At 42.8% G+C, this 16,381-nt stretch overlaps 1 protein-coding gene across 5 annotated transcripts in view; it reads right to left on the reverse strand.

Moving 5' to 3' along the window:
* Positions 1-16,381, reverse strand: part of BRPF3 (bromodomain and PHD finger containing 3) — a 288,586-nt gene that overhangs the window by 252,592 nt on the left and 19,613 nt on the right. For all 5 annotated transcript variants that reach the window (XM_072137236.1, XM_072137237.1, XM_072137235.1 and 2 more), the window contains exon 2: positions 14,920-16,349. In XM_072137236.1, the coding sequence (XP_071993337.1) occupies positions 14,920-16,301 (1,382 nt within the window). In that variant the 5' untranslated portion in view covers positions 16,302-16,349. The remainder of the gene's footprint in view (positions 1-14,919; positions 16,350-16,381) is intronic.

A 16,381-nucleotide genomic window follows, 5' to 3' on the forward strand; every position in this document is an offset into this window, starting at 1 on the left:
GCACAGGCAGGCAGACATGCAGACAGATAGACAGAGGCACAGGCAGGCAGACAGACAGAGGCACAGGCAGACAGAGGCACAGGCAGACATAGGCACAGGCAGGCATAGGCACAGGCAGACAGAGGCACAGGCAGGCAGACAGACAGAGGCACAGGCAGGCAGACAGACAGAGGCACAGGCAGACAGACAGACAGACAGAGGCACAGGCAGACAGACAGAGGCACAGGCAGACAGACAGACAGAGGCACAGGCAGACAGAGGCACAGGCAGACAGAGGCACAGGCAGACAGAGGCACAGGCAGACAGAGGCACAGGCACACAGACATGCCATTAGGACAGACTGAAGGAGTCAGAAACAGGAAAAGTCTATACATGCAGAGGGCAGCATGGTGAGAACAGGGAAAGACTGAAGCTCCCAAAAGAGACAAAAGGTACAGATACATAGACCTTGATGCTGGTGACCGGCATATGCCATTTAGAGATACACCAAAAAGAAAGGTAATTTAAATATAAAAAGTGTAATTGTTACCTAGATAGAGACTTCATAGTAACAAGGAAAACAATATGATACTGGTGTTATCTAACTCTCACTTGGCCGGGCAAACAACGATGCAATAAGTATTATATAGTCACCAGCTAGTCTCTGAATTTTAGTGCAATAATTTTTAAACTTTCCAATACTTTTTTCTATTTTTCTACTTTTTCTAAGTTTTTAAACAAGTATATTGGCTGTACCTCCTAAACTTTTTGTGACAATAATTATTTGGCATTCCCTTAATTAAATGTATGTTTTGTATCTTTTTAAAAATTGAATTCTAAATAAAAGATTATATTCTCTAACACTCCATCGCCACCTAGTGGTGTTTAGTTATAGGTGCAATTGATTAAATTCTCATGTGTGGTATAGAGAGATTTTTTCTATATTAAGGGGACATAGATATGTCTAAAAGAGGACATCTAACTATTGTTATAAGATACATAGACCTACAGTTTTATTGAAAAGTGGCCAACCCCTTTAACATGTAGATTTTTTTGGAGAAAATTAAGAAAGGTAAATCTTTATTTAAAGCAGATATTGAGCCACTAGAACTAAATTGAGGTTGCATAATGGAATTTCTTCGCAAATAGGTCATGTAGATCTATTTTGCAAACTGGGGAATCTGCATACAGAAAACAAGATAAATGGCTACCTTCCATTAAAAGTATAGAAAAGGAGATTGTGTCAAAACACAAAGTAAACTAGCCTTTACAGGTTTAACCCTTTCCCTGACAGGTTTTTTTTTTAAAATTTTGTCACGTAATTTACCAGAGCAATTTTAACAATTTTGACCAGTACAAATAAAACAGAAATGACAGCATTATACTAAATTCTAATCAAACCATATATTAACAGTTGACAGCCCGTACCACCATCATGCAACTTTGTGACACATTTAAAAATAATAACACATTCCATTAAATATTTGGGAGTTAATTTGACAGCAAACACAGATGACTCCTCCAACTATGATAAATTGATGGCTGGAACCCCCTATTTTTGTTTTGTCATGGTTTGGACCAGGGGTCCCCAAACTTTTTACATAGGGGGCCGTTCACGGTCCATCTCAGACCGTTGGAGGGCCGGACTAAAGTTTAAAAATAAGTAACGGTACATGTGACCGCATCCGTAATACACTGGGACCCCATCGGCCGCATCGAGCACTATTCAGTGACAGGCAGAAGCTTCCTGTCCAGACGGATGTAGCCCCGCGCGCCACTGCCGCGACCCGCCGGGGACCTCAGCAGGAGCCACCGGCGCTCCGAGAGCTGGATGCGGCGGGGACCGGATGAAAACTGGTTTGGACAGACGGCAGCAATTAAAATGGATACCTAAGATTGCCGATTCCTCTACCAAGATCCTTCATTAGCAAGCTTAGAACCCAGATTATCAGATATACAGGCAGTCCCCAGGTTACATACAAGATAGGGTCTGTAGGTTTGTTCTTAAGTTGAATTTGTATGTAAGTCGGAACTGTATATTTTATCATTGTAACCCCAGGTCGCACACAGGTAATGAGGTCGCACTGATTTCGGACGCCATCTTGACTACTGTCCGCCATCTTAGATACAGCGGCCACCTTGGGGGGGGGGGTATGCTTCCCTTTTAGAAGCTATAGAGTTAAATGTTTTAATTCAGCTATTTTTCTCATTTAAACTGTTGTTTGCCTTTTCACAATATCCTTGGCATTTCTTACTGTCCTTCGGGCCTCTGTATTCTTGTTATTTATTTTGGTTATGAAGAAGCTTCTAGGAGCCATTGTGTAGATAAGCATGGCTGTAAACAAGGCCTAGTCATTTTTCCCAGAATGTGCTGGTACAAAAACATAATGGCCAATAGAATCTAAGTACCTTATCTCCATTCATACAACACCCCAAATGCTGATCTCTATGTGTTAAAATATAGCTGTATCTGTTTGAAATAAACAGTTTGATTTGAGTGCATCGGAAGACCGACTGTGTCTTTCATTTACTCTGTCAGCTCGCTGCCGGCAGCTATCTCATCCTCCCTCAAAGGGTTAATTAGGACTCACCTTACAAAAGTCAAGAGGGCTGTTGGGGCCCTGCATAAAAATCCCTAACAATATTTGGCGTCCTTTTCTGGGTGGGCTTAGAAGTAAGCAACAACAACACCGAGACAGCCTCCGTGAAGTGTCCCCGCCGGCTTGGTGAACAGAACTGACCAGAGCGCTCTCAGGGTAAGATATTAATTTTTCTTGTCTACCTTGATATGTCACTTCTGGTTCACTGGTTGGACGGACCGGGTAAGACTGTCTCTGTGTTATGTATTTGCCACTGTTGTTCACTGTAACCTAAGCTCAGAGTTTTTGGCAAAGAACAACTTTGTAAGGTGATGGACAGAGACTGGACAGTGACAGATGGTCAGACAGTCTGTGGTGTTAGCTGAAGCTGTGAGACGGGAAGTAGTAACCCTTAGATGTCTGCAATGCTAGAGTGGGAGATATTCTGTTGTGATAGTCGGATTATCATAGTGTCTGGGATACTGTTTGTTTGGGACTGGTTTTTCCCATAGATTGTGACAGAGTTCAGATTGCGGAGACCCGCCCTGATCAGGTGAGCGCTAGACTTTCTTCGGGAGTCTGAGCGGTCTCGTGTGACTGTGAGAACTAGTGGAGGATGGCGGCATGTTTTAGTCAGTCTAGTCAGGCAGTGGCTTGGTGTAGCGTCCTTTGTGAGATATTCTCTGGTAGCTAGTTTCTTTGTTTGTCAATAAATCGAGATGTTGGCATCCGCTGAATCTTTGGGGATGTGTCCCTGTAACGGTATCGTAGTTGTAGATACAGAGAGCACAGCAGAGTGAATTGGAATTGAGCCAAGTGCGTTGCATTGCAGACATAGGCAAGAAGGAAGATTGTGTCCCACATGAAGGGGAAAGATGCACAGAGACAGAAGGTTGTTGAGTTCAGTAGGACTGATGGAAAAGTGCAAGTTGACAAGATCGGACATAAGGGCTGGTAGTTTTGTGTTGAAATGAAAGGTCATAGTGAAGGTTTGAAAGTTTTTTGGGATGTGTCAGATGATCTGATGATTGTACAAGTGATCAGATTTGGAAACAGACACTTATAGCCTCTGACTTTGACAGACGGACTAGGACAGAGTGACTGGGATTCTTCTGAGTGCCCATTGAAGAAAGAGACAGGCGATAAGGGACATTTCAAAGTTTTTGATGTGGAAAGAATTTGAGGAAAAAAGAGATTTAATTATATCTTCCTTGGAGTGAAAAATGGCTCCTGTAATCCAGACTCCACCCCTGTAGCTGGTGGTTAGAGAAGATGACACGCCCTGCCATTCTTCAGTGGCGGCCATCTTAAGACAGTTTATTTCTCAGTGGCGGCCATTTTAAGTTATATTCCCTTCAAGTCCCTGAAAGTTGATTGCTGTTGGCAGCCATAAAAGCTGTTGTGGGGCTTTGTAGGAAAACAGCTGACCATGTTTCGGGCGTCTGCTAGGGGTCTTGGGAATGAGGGATGTTGTTTGTTTGAGTATTATTAAAATTTATTGATCACGATTATTAGAGAAAAATTGCTATAAAAAGTGTTAAAATGTCTCCGGTACCTGCTTTCTGGCATTTAAGGGGTTAACAAAAGGGCGGGGGCTGTTGGAGCTGCGTTTTGTTTTGTGAAGAACTGACATGTGCTGTGTCTGTCTTATCTACGAGAGAGACGATAGTGACCTTGATGTTCACGGAAAAGTGAATTTCTCCATATTGAGTTGCTTGGAATCTGTGTTCTGTTATCTCGTGGTTTACACGCTAGTGAGAACATTTACATTTGGGAGAGGTAGATCGCTGCATTTAGACTTCTCCCTGACAATCTAAAAAAGACTTGAAGGAATTTATTTGGTTGTGGAACAGGGATAGAGTATGATGTGATGTCCTCCTGTGTAACCCACGAACAGACTAAGCAAGAACAAGCCCCCCAACTGTATTACAGAGCCTATGACTGACTTTTGTTCCTTTTTGATTAAAAACCATCTTAAGTGTACCTGGATTTTATTGAGACGTTGGAGTCTGGCCAGAACTTTATAGGTAGCACAGAACACTGGGCTGGAGATGTGGTGGAGGGACACATTGATGTACAGAGGGAATAGAGGATGTTTCACAGACCACGCTGAAGAGAGATTGACAACATCTCCGGAAATCTCAACCGGCCAACCCAAGTGGGCGTTGCGGGGAGGAGACATTACTGTAGTGAGTGGCGGAGACGGCCCCGACAGGGCAAGACAAGGGGGGTGGTTATGGACAAGGATGTCAGCGAGAACAGCCCCCCCAAACAGAGTTATCGCCTTGCATTGTAGAACTCTCCCCTGCTAGTCCGATGATGATTTTAGCCCATTCCCGGTCAAGAAAAGACTCAGAAAGAACAGCCGGATACATGTAGGATGGTCCATGACCTCCAAGCTGCCAATGAGTGTACTGAAGCCCAGTGGTCCCTAGCCCAAACTGGCAGCAGTCCCTGAGAGTGACATATTATTCACTGTTATTGATTTGGCAAATGTTTTCCTCTCTGTGCCCCTACATGAGGATTGCCAGTACCGATTTGCCTTTACCAGATCAGTATTCCAGTATACCTGATGCAGATTCCCACAAGGGGGGTAAAACTCACCCAGCCAGTATCCCACGGCCCTACAGGGAGTAGACTGGCAGACTAGCCCCTTACTGGATGTTCTCCTTTTCAGTATGCGGATGACCTACTGTTGTTGTTTGCCAGGATGCATTTATTGACCTTATGTGTTTTCTGTTCCAGAAGGGTTGCAAAGTTTCCTGAGACAAACTCCAGTACTACCAGGAGAAGGTGGTCTTCCTAGGTCACTGCTTCTCAGCCACAGGCAGATACCTGACAGAGGAAAGAAAGCTAGCAGTCCAGAATGTGCCCCTGCCCTGAGGCCCTAAGCCTCTTCACATGATTCTAGGACTGGCCAGCTCCTGCACGCCTGGGATAAGGTCTGCTGCCCCTTTCTGACTGAATTGCCTCTTCCCCATTTGCCTTTAGTCAGGAGGCAATTGATGCATTCCATAGCCTTAAGCTGGTAAATCCTGTCTGCCCCGGCCCTAGGCACATCCTATTGAACCAGACCTTTTATTTTATTTTGCACTGAGTATGTAGGCCACAGGTGTCTTAGCCCAGGAACGTGGTGGCCTCCCCAGTGGCCCAACTCTTAGGCCCGGTTAGACTCAGTCGTGTGGGGAGCCCCTCATTTGTTAGTAGATGCAGCCAGCAATCTGCTCAGCAAGGCCAGTGAGCTGATCCTAGACCCTAGATCACTCAGTTACTGTGCAAACCCCACATACCTTGCACAGTGTCCTCACCCAAGTACAGCCCAAGCATCTGAGCAAAGGCCAGACAGCTCAGACTCCAGTGTGCACTCCTGATGCCCCAGGATACACTGATAAGGTGCACAGCTCTGAATCCTTTATTCTATCTCCAGTCTTCCAGGATTCAGAGAGGGGGGGGGGAGAAGGGTAACCCAGATGTGGAGTTTTTTCTCATAGATGGCTCCAGGTCTGCAGGAGAAGACAGACGGTTCTATGCTGGATATGCAGTGGTCAGTGGCGCACATGAGGTAGTACAAGCAGAACCATTCCCTCCACACAGGTCAGCGCAGGAGGTGAAGTGACGGCACTCAGGGAAGTGCTACAGCTGGTGGAAGGTAAAAGGGCAAACATCTATACTCAAGGTATAGTTCTGGGGTCTAAACACGACTATGAACCCTTATGGAAGGCTAGAGATTTCCTCACCTCTGCAGGGACCCCCTTTAAGCATGGCACGCTGGTTAAAGAGCTCATGGATGCTCTCTTACTTCCACGAGAGGTGAGGATAATAAAAGTAAAAGCACACACAATTTGGTAACTCCACAAGCCAAGGGCAAGTATGTGGCTGACGGGATGGCAAAGGCAGCTGCACAGATGGAGCCCGGAGACTGTCCTGAAGTCTCAGCGGTGAGTTCTGAGCTAAAAGTTTGATCCACAGGTGTTCCAGTCCCTGGTGGCCCGGGAGTCATCAGAAGTGAAGGAAGAGTGGAGGAAAGCTGGAGCCCAGATGCCAATGGGACCTGGATGCTGGGAGAGAGGGTGTGCCTGGCCGGAGCCCTGCACCCGACAGTAAGTCAAGTAGCCTACAGACACACACACACATATCCAAAATGGCCATGCTAGTGCTCATAAACCGCAAGTGGTTTGCCCGGGCATTACTACCCCTGTCACTAGACTAGTGAAAGCCTGTATAGTCTGTGCCCGCCACAACCCGGGTAAGGTGGTAAAGACCCCACAGAAGGTGACACCCAAGCTGCTGTATCCCTTCCAAAGACTGCAGATGGATTTTATCCAGCTACCAAAAAGTGGTACGTAGGAGTACGTGCTTGTGTGCATTGATCTCTTTCCAGGGTGGCCAGAAGCTTCTCCCATGACCAAGGCTACTGCCAGAGCTGCAGCCAAGAAGTTGGTGAGTGAGATTTTTCTGCAGGTTTGGACTTCCAGAGACCATAGAGTCCGGTTGCAGAACCCACTTCACTGGACAGGTAAAGACCTGAAACCTTGTCCCTCCTGGGTGTAGAACAGGCCCTGAACACCCCTTAGCATCCCCAAGTTAGTGGTGGGATTGAAAGACTAAACGGCACTCTTAAGTTAGAGATCCAGAAGGCCATGGATGAAACAGGGAAACCATTGCGGACCACCCCCAAAAGAAAGATGGGATTGTCCCCCTTTGAAGTACTTTTTGGCTGTGCACCCAGACTAGGCCCCTACTTCCCACAGACCCTATAGCTGATGGCAGGAAACCAGGTGGAACATGCCACACAGTTGAGCCAGGCCTTGGAAAAGGTCGACAAAAGTGTTTCTGATTCCTTTTTCAGATGCAGACAGAGACCTCAGGATGCATAACCTGAAGCCTGGAGACTACGTGGTGGTAAAGAGACACCAGAGAGAGAGTCTGGAGCCTCGCTATGATGGTCCTTTCCAAGTCCTGCTGACCAGTGCCACGTCTGTGAAGCTAGAGGGAAGTCAGCATGCTTCCACGCTTTCTATTACAAACTTATTCTTCTTGCTAGCTGGTCTCTTCTGACTGACTGTATGCTCAGGGACACCCCAACCATGACTATCACTGTAACTATAGGACCAGGATGCCCCCAGGGTAGGAGACTTTACCTACGGTTGGTGCAACACGACAATGACCTTCTTTAACACTGACAGCACAGGTAACCCTGTATAGCAGTGTCTGATGTGTACTGTATTTGTGGGGATAGGAGAGTCAGGTCAGGCCTAGAGGCTGGGAAGGTGAGAGTACGGTGATAACACTTGTGCATTCCTTCATCGTGATCCCCAGGGATAAGGTTGATCAGACACATAAAGAAAAGGTAGAGAATCCCAAAGGATTCTGAAGGTCTGAGAGAGAAGCACCTAGATGACAACGTTTATATAGATACAGTGGGAGCACCAAGGGGGGTCCCAGATGAGTACAAGGCCCACAATCAGATATGGGCAGGTCTAGAGTCCATTATTCCCCAGAGAGCTATGAGCAAAGATGTTGGTTGGGTTAACTGTTTTTATTGTAATCAACAGAGATTTGTGAATTACATCGGAGATGCTTCTCAGAACCGCACGGCTTTGGAAATGATCCTTGCTGAGAAGGGAGGAGTCTGTAAGATGGTGGGAGTGGCTTGTCGCATATACATCCCAGATGACATCGCCCCCTATGGATCCATTACCCATGCTCGTGAAAAGATTGAAGGACTGTCCAGGGAACTCAAGAGAAACTCTGGGGTGGACACTTTGTCCTTCATTTTGTGGTTGGGGGATTGGAAGGGTTTCCTTTAAGTGGGGGTAATATTTGGGATTGTGATTTTGCTCTTGTCACTTATGGCGTGCTGTGTGGTCCCCCTCATCAAGTCCACCATGTCCCAGATGGCCGTCCAAGCGGTAAGAACCACGACAGGAGAAGTGCCCGGAGCGGAGGATGATGCTGCCTGTTTACAAACCTGTGGACTATGGGAACTCAGTGATGTGATTTGAGTGTGCGGGCCTGTAACCCCTGAGTGACCAGCCTCCAGGGGATCTGGTGAAGAGTTAACAAGTCCAGCAGGTACGGGCTTAGCCTACCTGTGGGTACCTGGAGCTTGAGGAGGTCGCTCAGGATGGAGTTACAGGCCAGCAAAGCTCAAAGGGGGGAATTGTTAATGAGGTCGCACTGGTTTCGGACGCCATCTTGACTACTGTCCGCCATCTTAGATACAGCGGCCACCTTGGGGGGGGGGTATGCTTCCCTTTTAGAAGCTATAGAGTTAAATGTTTTAATTCAGCTATTTTTCTCATTTAAACTGTTGTTTGCCTTTTCACAATATCCTTGGCATTTCTTACTGTCCTTCGGGCCTCTGTATTCTTGTTATTTATTTTGGTTATGAAGAAGCTTCTAGGAGCCATTGTGTAGATAAGCATGGCTGTAAACAAGGCCTAGTCATTTTTCCCAGAATGTGCTGGTACAAAAACATAATGGCCAATAGAATCTAAGTACCTTATCTCCATTCATACAACACCCCAAATGCTGATCTCTATGTGTTAAAATATAGCTGTATCTGTTTGAAATAAACAGTTTGATTTGAGTGCATCGGAAGACCGACTGTGTCTTTCATTTACTCTGTCAGCTCGCTGCCAACAGCTATCTCATCCTCCCTCAAAGGGTTAATTAGGACTCACCTTACAAAAGTCAAGAGGGCTGTTGGGGCCCTGCATAAAAATCCCTAACAAATAAGAACCAGGATTAACAATAAATCTTCATTACAGACACCTGTGATAACTGTTATAGCTGATCATTGTAGCCTAGGACTAAAGTACAATAAATTACCAATATCCAGAGGTCCGTTTGTAACTATGGGTCGTATGTAAGTCAAGTGTTCTTAAGTAGGGGACCGCCTGTATTTGAAAGGGACAATGACCCCGTATACGGGTCTGCCAGACTTTGAGCTATATCATAAGGCAGTGATTAGCACCTGTGTTCTGGCCCTTCACCGTACTTCCAGTACAAAGCTATGGGTACAACTAATGTCCTCCATGTCAACGATTCCACCGTCTGCTCATATCTGGTTGCCCCAAAGATGGGGGAGGGGGACCCGGACTCTATACCGCCTCTGGCTTATCTGACTAAATGGGAGGAAGACCTGGGAAGATCTTTTTCAAAGAATGAGAGAATGAAAATACTTACCATGACCCATCAGTCCTTGATTTCCAGGAAAGGAATTTTAAAATACTTTCAAGACGGTACAGGTGTCCTACAGTGCTACATAAGATCTTCCCTGAGGTAGATGACTCCTGTTGTCGCTGTCTTTCTGACATAGGGTTGCACATACACACCTGGTGGAGATGTCCTTTAATCAAACAGTTTTGGGAGGCGATCTGGGTCTATACACTAAAGTACGTGGGGAAGTGATCTTCTTTCTCCAGAGTTAGCTTTACTGTCGTCATTTCCATACTCTATAACGAAAGCTAAGAAAGGGCTCCTTCAACATTTTCTAAGTGCAGCCTGTACAGTCATACCACATCATTGGAGGTCTCCCAAGATTTGTTGAGACAATCAACAAATTCTGCCCTAGACAGAGTGGGGGGGGGGGGGGGGGGCTGTCTAGGGCAGAATTTGTTGATTTTATCTAAAGCGTGAGGTCTTCCAATCTAATGATATGGTTGAGACAATCAACAAATTCTGCCCTAGACAGAGAGGGGGGGGGGCCTGTCTAGATAAAGAAAAAGTAAGTACCTTTAAAGAAGCTGGTCGACATGGTCAACGTTTCGGACCTCAGCAGCCATGAAATACCGGCTTTCTTCTGGAGATACATAATACTGATACTTAGTACTTTTCCGCTTTCCCCGAGAACCCTTATGGGTTACCCTGAGGTTCTTTCCTTAGTCGTTCTCAACCCCCTTCACTAATTACCTTTTTTCATTTGTTTATTACATATCAAGATATGCTTATAAACTGTGCTCTCGTGATGCTCGGTTTCATACAGATTGTTACTTTAGTGCAAAACTTGTCAATAATATCAGTGCCTATGACAAACGTTTTTCAATAAAAATGATATACCCATAAAAATAACAAAAAGATTGGTGATTTATATATACCATAATACACAACATCAACACAAATTTACACTCCCAAGAATGGTAATTAAAAAAAAAAACAAAAAAAAAAAAACATGTAATATTAGGTTCCAATCCATAAATGTGTGAATTAAAAGCTCCCATCAAAATATTTTTTTTCCCCAGAAATTACCACCTACCATGTACACAAAAATAACAATTTAACCACTTCTCGACGCACGCTGTAACAGTAATAGTGCTAGCACCAATTGCGGGTGTTATCCCGTTGATCTACACCGGCATGGGTGCCGCCATTTTGTTGACTATCGTCGGTCCCCGTGGCGGCATCAGGGAGTGGCGACTGGTCGCCATGACATCCTCAGGTCTTCCAAAGTCCCAAGGCGGTTTCGTTTTAACCCATTCATTACATGAATTAATGAGGTGGAAAATCCCCAAATACTGCCATACTGTAGTATGGCAGTATATGGTAGTATTGATCAGACAACCTAGGGTTTAACCCCTTTCCGACATTTGACGTAATAGTACTGCATCTCGGTACTATGCAGTACTATTACGTCATGCTTCTGGCACCGGCTCCCGAACGGAGCCGGCGCCAGAAGCTGCGGGTGTCAGCTATATATTATAGCCGACACCTGCCTCTAACACCCGCGATCGGAGATTTCTCCGATCGCGGGTGTTAACCCCTGACAGCGCGACCGCGGCGTGCAAGGGGCACTTGAGAAGAATCGGACCCCCCCGGGGCCTGCCGGTGCCTGGGGCTGCGCGATCCTCCTCTGTGTGCCGGGTCCTGCCTTCTAGCAGGACCCGGCTGTAACACACTGTAATACATCTGTATTACACTGTGTAATGTGAAGAAGAGCTTGATCACTTGTTCAAGCTAACCTGTAAAAGTTAATAAAAAATGTTAAAAACACTTCATATATACATTTATTGATAAAAAGAATTAATTAAATAAAGTTAAAGTCCACTAAACACAAATATTCCCTATACACATGCAATAAAGTGAAAAAAACACAAAATGGCCAAAAAAACCCACATATTTGGTATCGCCGCGTGGGTAACAATCTGTAGAATAACTCAGAAACATTATTGGACCGGCTCGGTGAACGCCGTAAAAACAAAACACGAAAAACACGCCAAAAATGTAAATTTTTCATAAAATCTCTACACAAAAATGTTCTAAAAAGTGATCAAAAAAAGTTATGTGCGCAAAAATAGTACCACTGAAAAGAACACTTCAACACGTAAAAAATAAGCCCTAAACTAGCTCTGTCAACCAAAAAATATTAAAGTTACGTCTCCGAAAAGATGGCAATGCAAAAACAAATGAGATTTCCTCTACATTAGTTTTTATCCAGTAAAATTGTAAAAATAAATGAAAAACTATATAAATGAGGTATCACCGTAATCGTAGTGACCTATAGAATAAAGATAATATAGTATTTTTAGTGAACGATGTACGACCCCCAAAAATTACGAAAAGAAAGTAAACCAAAATTGACAATTTTCTTTTCACCCATACATTCAAGAGTTAATAAAATCTCATCAATAAGCTAATGACCCACTAAAATGAAGTATTTGTAAAGTGCATCTCATGTCGCAGAAAATAAGCCCTTATACAGGCGGTCCCCTACTTAAGAACACTCGACTTACATACGACCCCAAGTTACAAATGGACCTCTGGATATTGGTAATTTATTGTACTTTAGTCCTAGGCTACAATAAACAGCTGTAACTGTTATCAAATGTGTCTGTATTAAAGCTTTAGTGTTAATATTGATTCTTATGACACCCCAACATTTTTAAAATCCAATTGTCACAGAGACCAAAAAAGTTCTGGCTGGGATTACAATGATAAAATATACAGTTCCGACTTACATACAAACTCAACTTAAGAACAAACCTACAGACCCTATCTTGTATGTAACCCGGGGACTGCCTGTATGTCCAAATTGCCAAAAAAATAAAGATTGTATAGCCAATAAAAAGTGACAATGCATAATCTGCTCTGAATGGCGCAGCTCCCCCCTCCAATGCCCTGGCGTGTTCCAATACAGCAGGTTACCACCACATATGGGGTATTGTTATACGCGGGAGGGATTGGGTATCAAATTTTGTGGAGCGTTTTGGTATTTTATCCACTGAGAATTTGTACATTTTTTGAAAAACACATTAATTTAGCCAAAAAAATTTTACTTTCAAAATTGCATCCGATTTAGTTTTAACCCCTGTAAAACAATTAAAGGGTTAACAAACTTCATAAAAGTTGTTTCACGTACGTTGAGGGGTGTAGTTTCTATAATGGGGTAATTTATGGGCTTTTACTTTTATTTAGGCCCCTCAAAGTGATTTGAAACCTGAGCAAGTCCCTCAATAGCAGGATTTTGTGTTTTTTATGAAAATGTGAAGAATCGCACCGAACGTTCAAAGCCCCATAACATCCTACAAAAATAAGAGTATGCATAAAAAACCATGTCCACATAAATTAGACATTTAGTGAATGTTAGTTATTACGTTTTTTTTTTGCGGTTATGACTTATGTATGGAAAAAGTAGAACATTTTGAAGTTCGAAAATCAAGAATTTTTCCAAATTTTCACCAAATATCTGATTTTCTCATAAATAAATGCAAAACATACCACCAAAATTTTTCAACTAACATGAAGTACAAAGTGTCACGAGAAAACAATTTTAAAATCACTTGGATATGTTAAAGCGTTCCAAAGTTATAACCACTTGTAGTCACTAGGGGGTCTGAAAAATACTGTAAAAATAAAAAAGTTTAAATTAAAAAAACCTAAAAATTCAAATCACCCCTCTTTCCCTAGAACGGATATAAATTTAAATAAACAGTAAAAATCATAAACAAAATGGTCACTGCCGCGTCCAAAAATGCCCAAAACAAAATATAATGTGTTTTCACTGCGTTTAACCCCGTAACGGAAAATAGCTTTTTTGCCATTTTGAAAAATATAAAAAAATTCTATTAAAAAAAGTGATCAAAAGGTCATACAGTCCCAAAAATGATAGCATTGAAAACGTCATCAAAAGTCGCACAAAATAACACCAACCACAGCTCTATACATCGAAGCATTAAAAAGCTATTAGCACCACAAGATGGCAAAATTTAAAAAAAAAACTTTTTGTATAGGTGGTTTTAATTTTTGTAAAATGTACAAAAACATAAAACCTATACAAATGTGGTATCCCTGTGATCGTACTGACCCAAAGAATAAAGTAGACATGTCATTTTTGGGTGTAAAGCGAAAGCTGTAAAATCCAAGCCCACAAGAAAATGGCACAAATGCGTTTTTTTTACCATTTTCACTGGATGTGGAATTTTTTCCCCACTTCCCAGTACACGGCATGGAATAATCAACCCCATCACTATGAAGTGCAATTTGTTACACAGAAAACAAGCCGTCACCGAGCTCTTTTCATGAAAAATTTAAAAAAAAGTTGTAGATTTTTAAAAGTGGGGAGTGAAAAAAGAAAATTAAAAAAAAAAAAAAAATGGCCAGGACATTAAGGGGTTAATACATACACACTATCACCTTCATGCAACTTTGCAGCAAACAATAATAAAATCCAAAAATCACATGAAAATTCTAAATTTCCACCAATATATGTATCTCTATGTTGTATTCTACTTACATAAAGAAAAAGTGTTTCTCTAAAAGCAGTAAGATATGAGGAGTTCATACATACTCCATTTATGCACAAAAATATACAGCAAAAGGAACGTTAAAGCACCAAACAATTTTTGCTCAAAATTGCACCTAGCTACACACAGATATATAATTGTACTCCCTCTTACACAATGGTAAACCAAAAAAAAAAAAAAAAAAAAATTATATATATCTATCCATAAACCTAGCTAAAGAGATAACACCTGAGAACCCACCTTTGTTCTCCTGTACAGCTCCTCCCTCCTGTTCTTTCAGGGTTCACAACCTGGTGAGATGACATCAGTGGGGGAGGAGCTATACAGGAGCACAAAGATGGGGCCAACATCTGAGGAGTGAGTAGCACAGACAAGTCACGTGTTTTTTTAAATGCATCCAAACCAAAGCCAACCCCTGTGACTTAACAGAGGATTCTGTCATGTGGCTTAGAAAAGGAGAAAGGCATGTTTGCATTGCAGGTGTGATGGGTTTCTGCAACCAATCTTTAGTGAAAATGAGGTCCCTGGTGAGCGGTTACCTTTAAATAGGCACAAAAAAAAAACGTATTAGTTAGTGTTTGTGGGGAAAAAAAAAATTCTAGGCAGCGTTACCTTACCTACACAGAGGAATCTGTATGACAGTCAAAAGGGGCACAGGACCTCTTCTATGCTCTGGTTCCATGTTGTTCTTTTCAAGCATTTTGTCATGGAACTTCTTCCCACCTTTCCTCTTTTTATTTTTTTCATCTTTATTTATCCTTTTCAGTTCATTTTCCTCCTGTAGAAAGCTTTTGATGGGTTCTTTTTGTTGAGTTCCAGGGGGACGATGAGCTTCACAATATGCAGTCTTGCGAACAGTATAAGTGGTGCCATTTATCCCAGTTTCACGCAGTGGTTCCACCTTCATAAACAGTCCAGCTCTCTGTGCACATGTGACATGAAATGCTGAATAACAGTTAACCTTGTGACACTGAATGGATGCACCATGTCCTTTTTTTTTACAAAGATAACAGGTTAGTTTCCACCGAGCAGGAGGAATATTAGCCACACCTTCAACAGGTTCCAGAAATACTGTATTGGCAAAGCATACCTCTGGAACCCATATTGCACATACTACATGGGCCCATCTTCCATCAGTAGTTTGTTTAAAAGCTCCACCCTGGTTAGGGCAAAGCACACAACTAACAGGATTTGAAGGCGACTGTAGACAGCAGCGACAAAGCCACTGTTCTTCGGGGATATATGGTACACCATAACACTCTTGATGAACAGCAAGGTTGCACATATCGCAGAACAATATAGCATTACTATTATGGCACTCATCATCCATGCATACACAACAAAATGCATTTTCATCAACAGAAGAATGCATCATGCCAATACAGCGACTTTTATGGTATGATTCCTTTTCCAACTTATCCATCAAAAGTTCAAATGTGTTAGCAGGTACTTTAGAAATACCTTCATTCTGTCTCTTCTCATTGATTATCTCCAACCAGGCTTGATCAGTTTCATCAAGATCATACTCAACATCTTTGTCTCTCTCTTTTGCAGAACGCTCAGTATAGCGATACAGTTTGTCAGGCAGAATAGGGGTTTCCAATGTGTTTTCTATAGCAACTGACTCCAGTACACGAAATATAGGATGCGGTAGATGTTCCAAATTAACACTTACTGCATGTTTTAGGCAAAGTTCATGCTTCTTACCTTTGTTGGAAGTTTTTCGACAATTTGCATACAGCGTTAGCTCAGTGTTTTCTTTATTGCTATTGCACTCAGTAATGTCTTGAGCAGTAAGTTCATCCTCTGAAACAATCCCAAGAGGTTCAAAAATACTAATTCTGTGAAGACGCCCTTCAATTTCAACATCCACCATCTGCTGTGCCTGAGCATAGGTCAGAGTTTCTCGTGTTGGAGAACAAGAAAAACAACATGGAGAAGAAGGATGTGATCCACCAACATCCTGATGTGCTTTACGTCGTGGTTTTCTCATGTCCATTAAATGTTTGTGTGAAAGAGGCCTAAAGCGGACTGCAACAAGAAATTCCTTGACGAAAGATAGAAAGAAAAATGAAAAAA

Source organism: Engystomops pustulosus, chromosome 2 (assembly GCF_040894005.1).
Source record: "Engystomops pustulosus chromosome 2, aEngPut4.maternal, whole genome shotgun sequence".
NCBI lineage: Eukaryota > Metazoa > Chordata > Amphibia > Anura > Leptodactylidae > Engystomops > Engystomops pustulosus.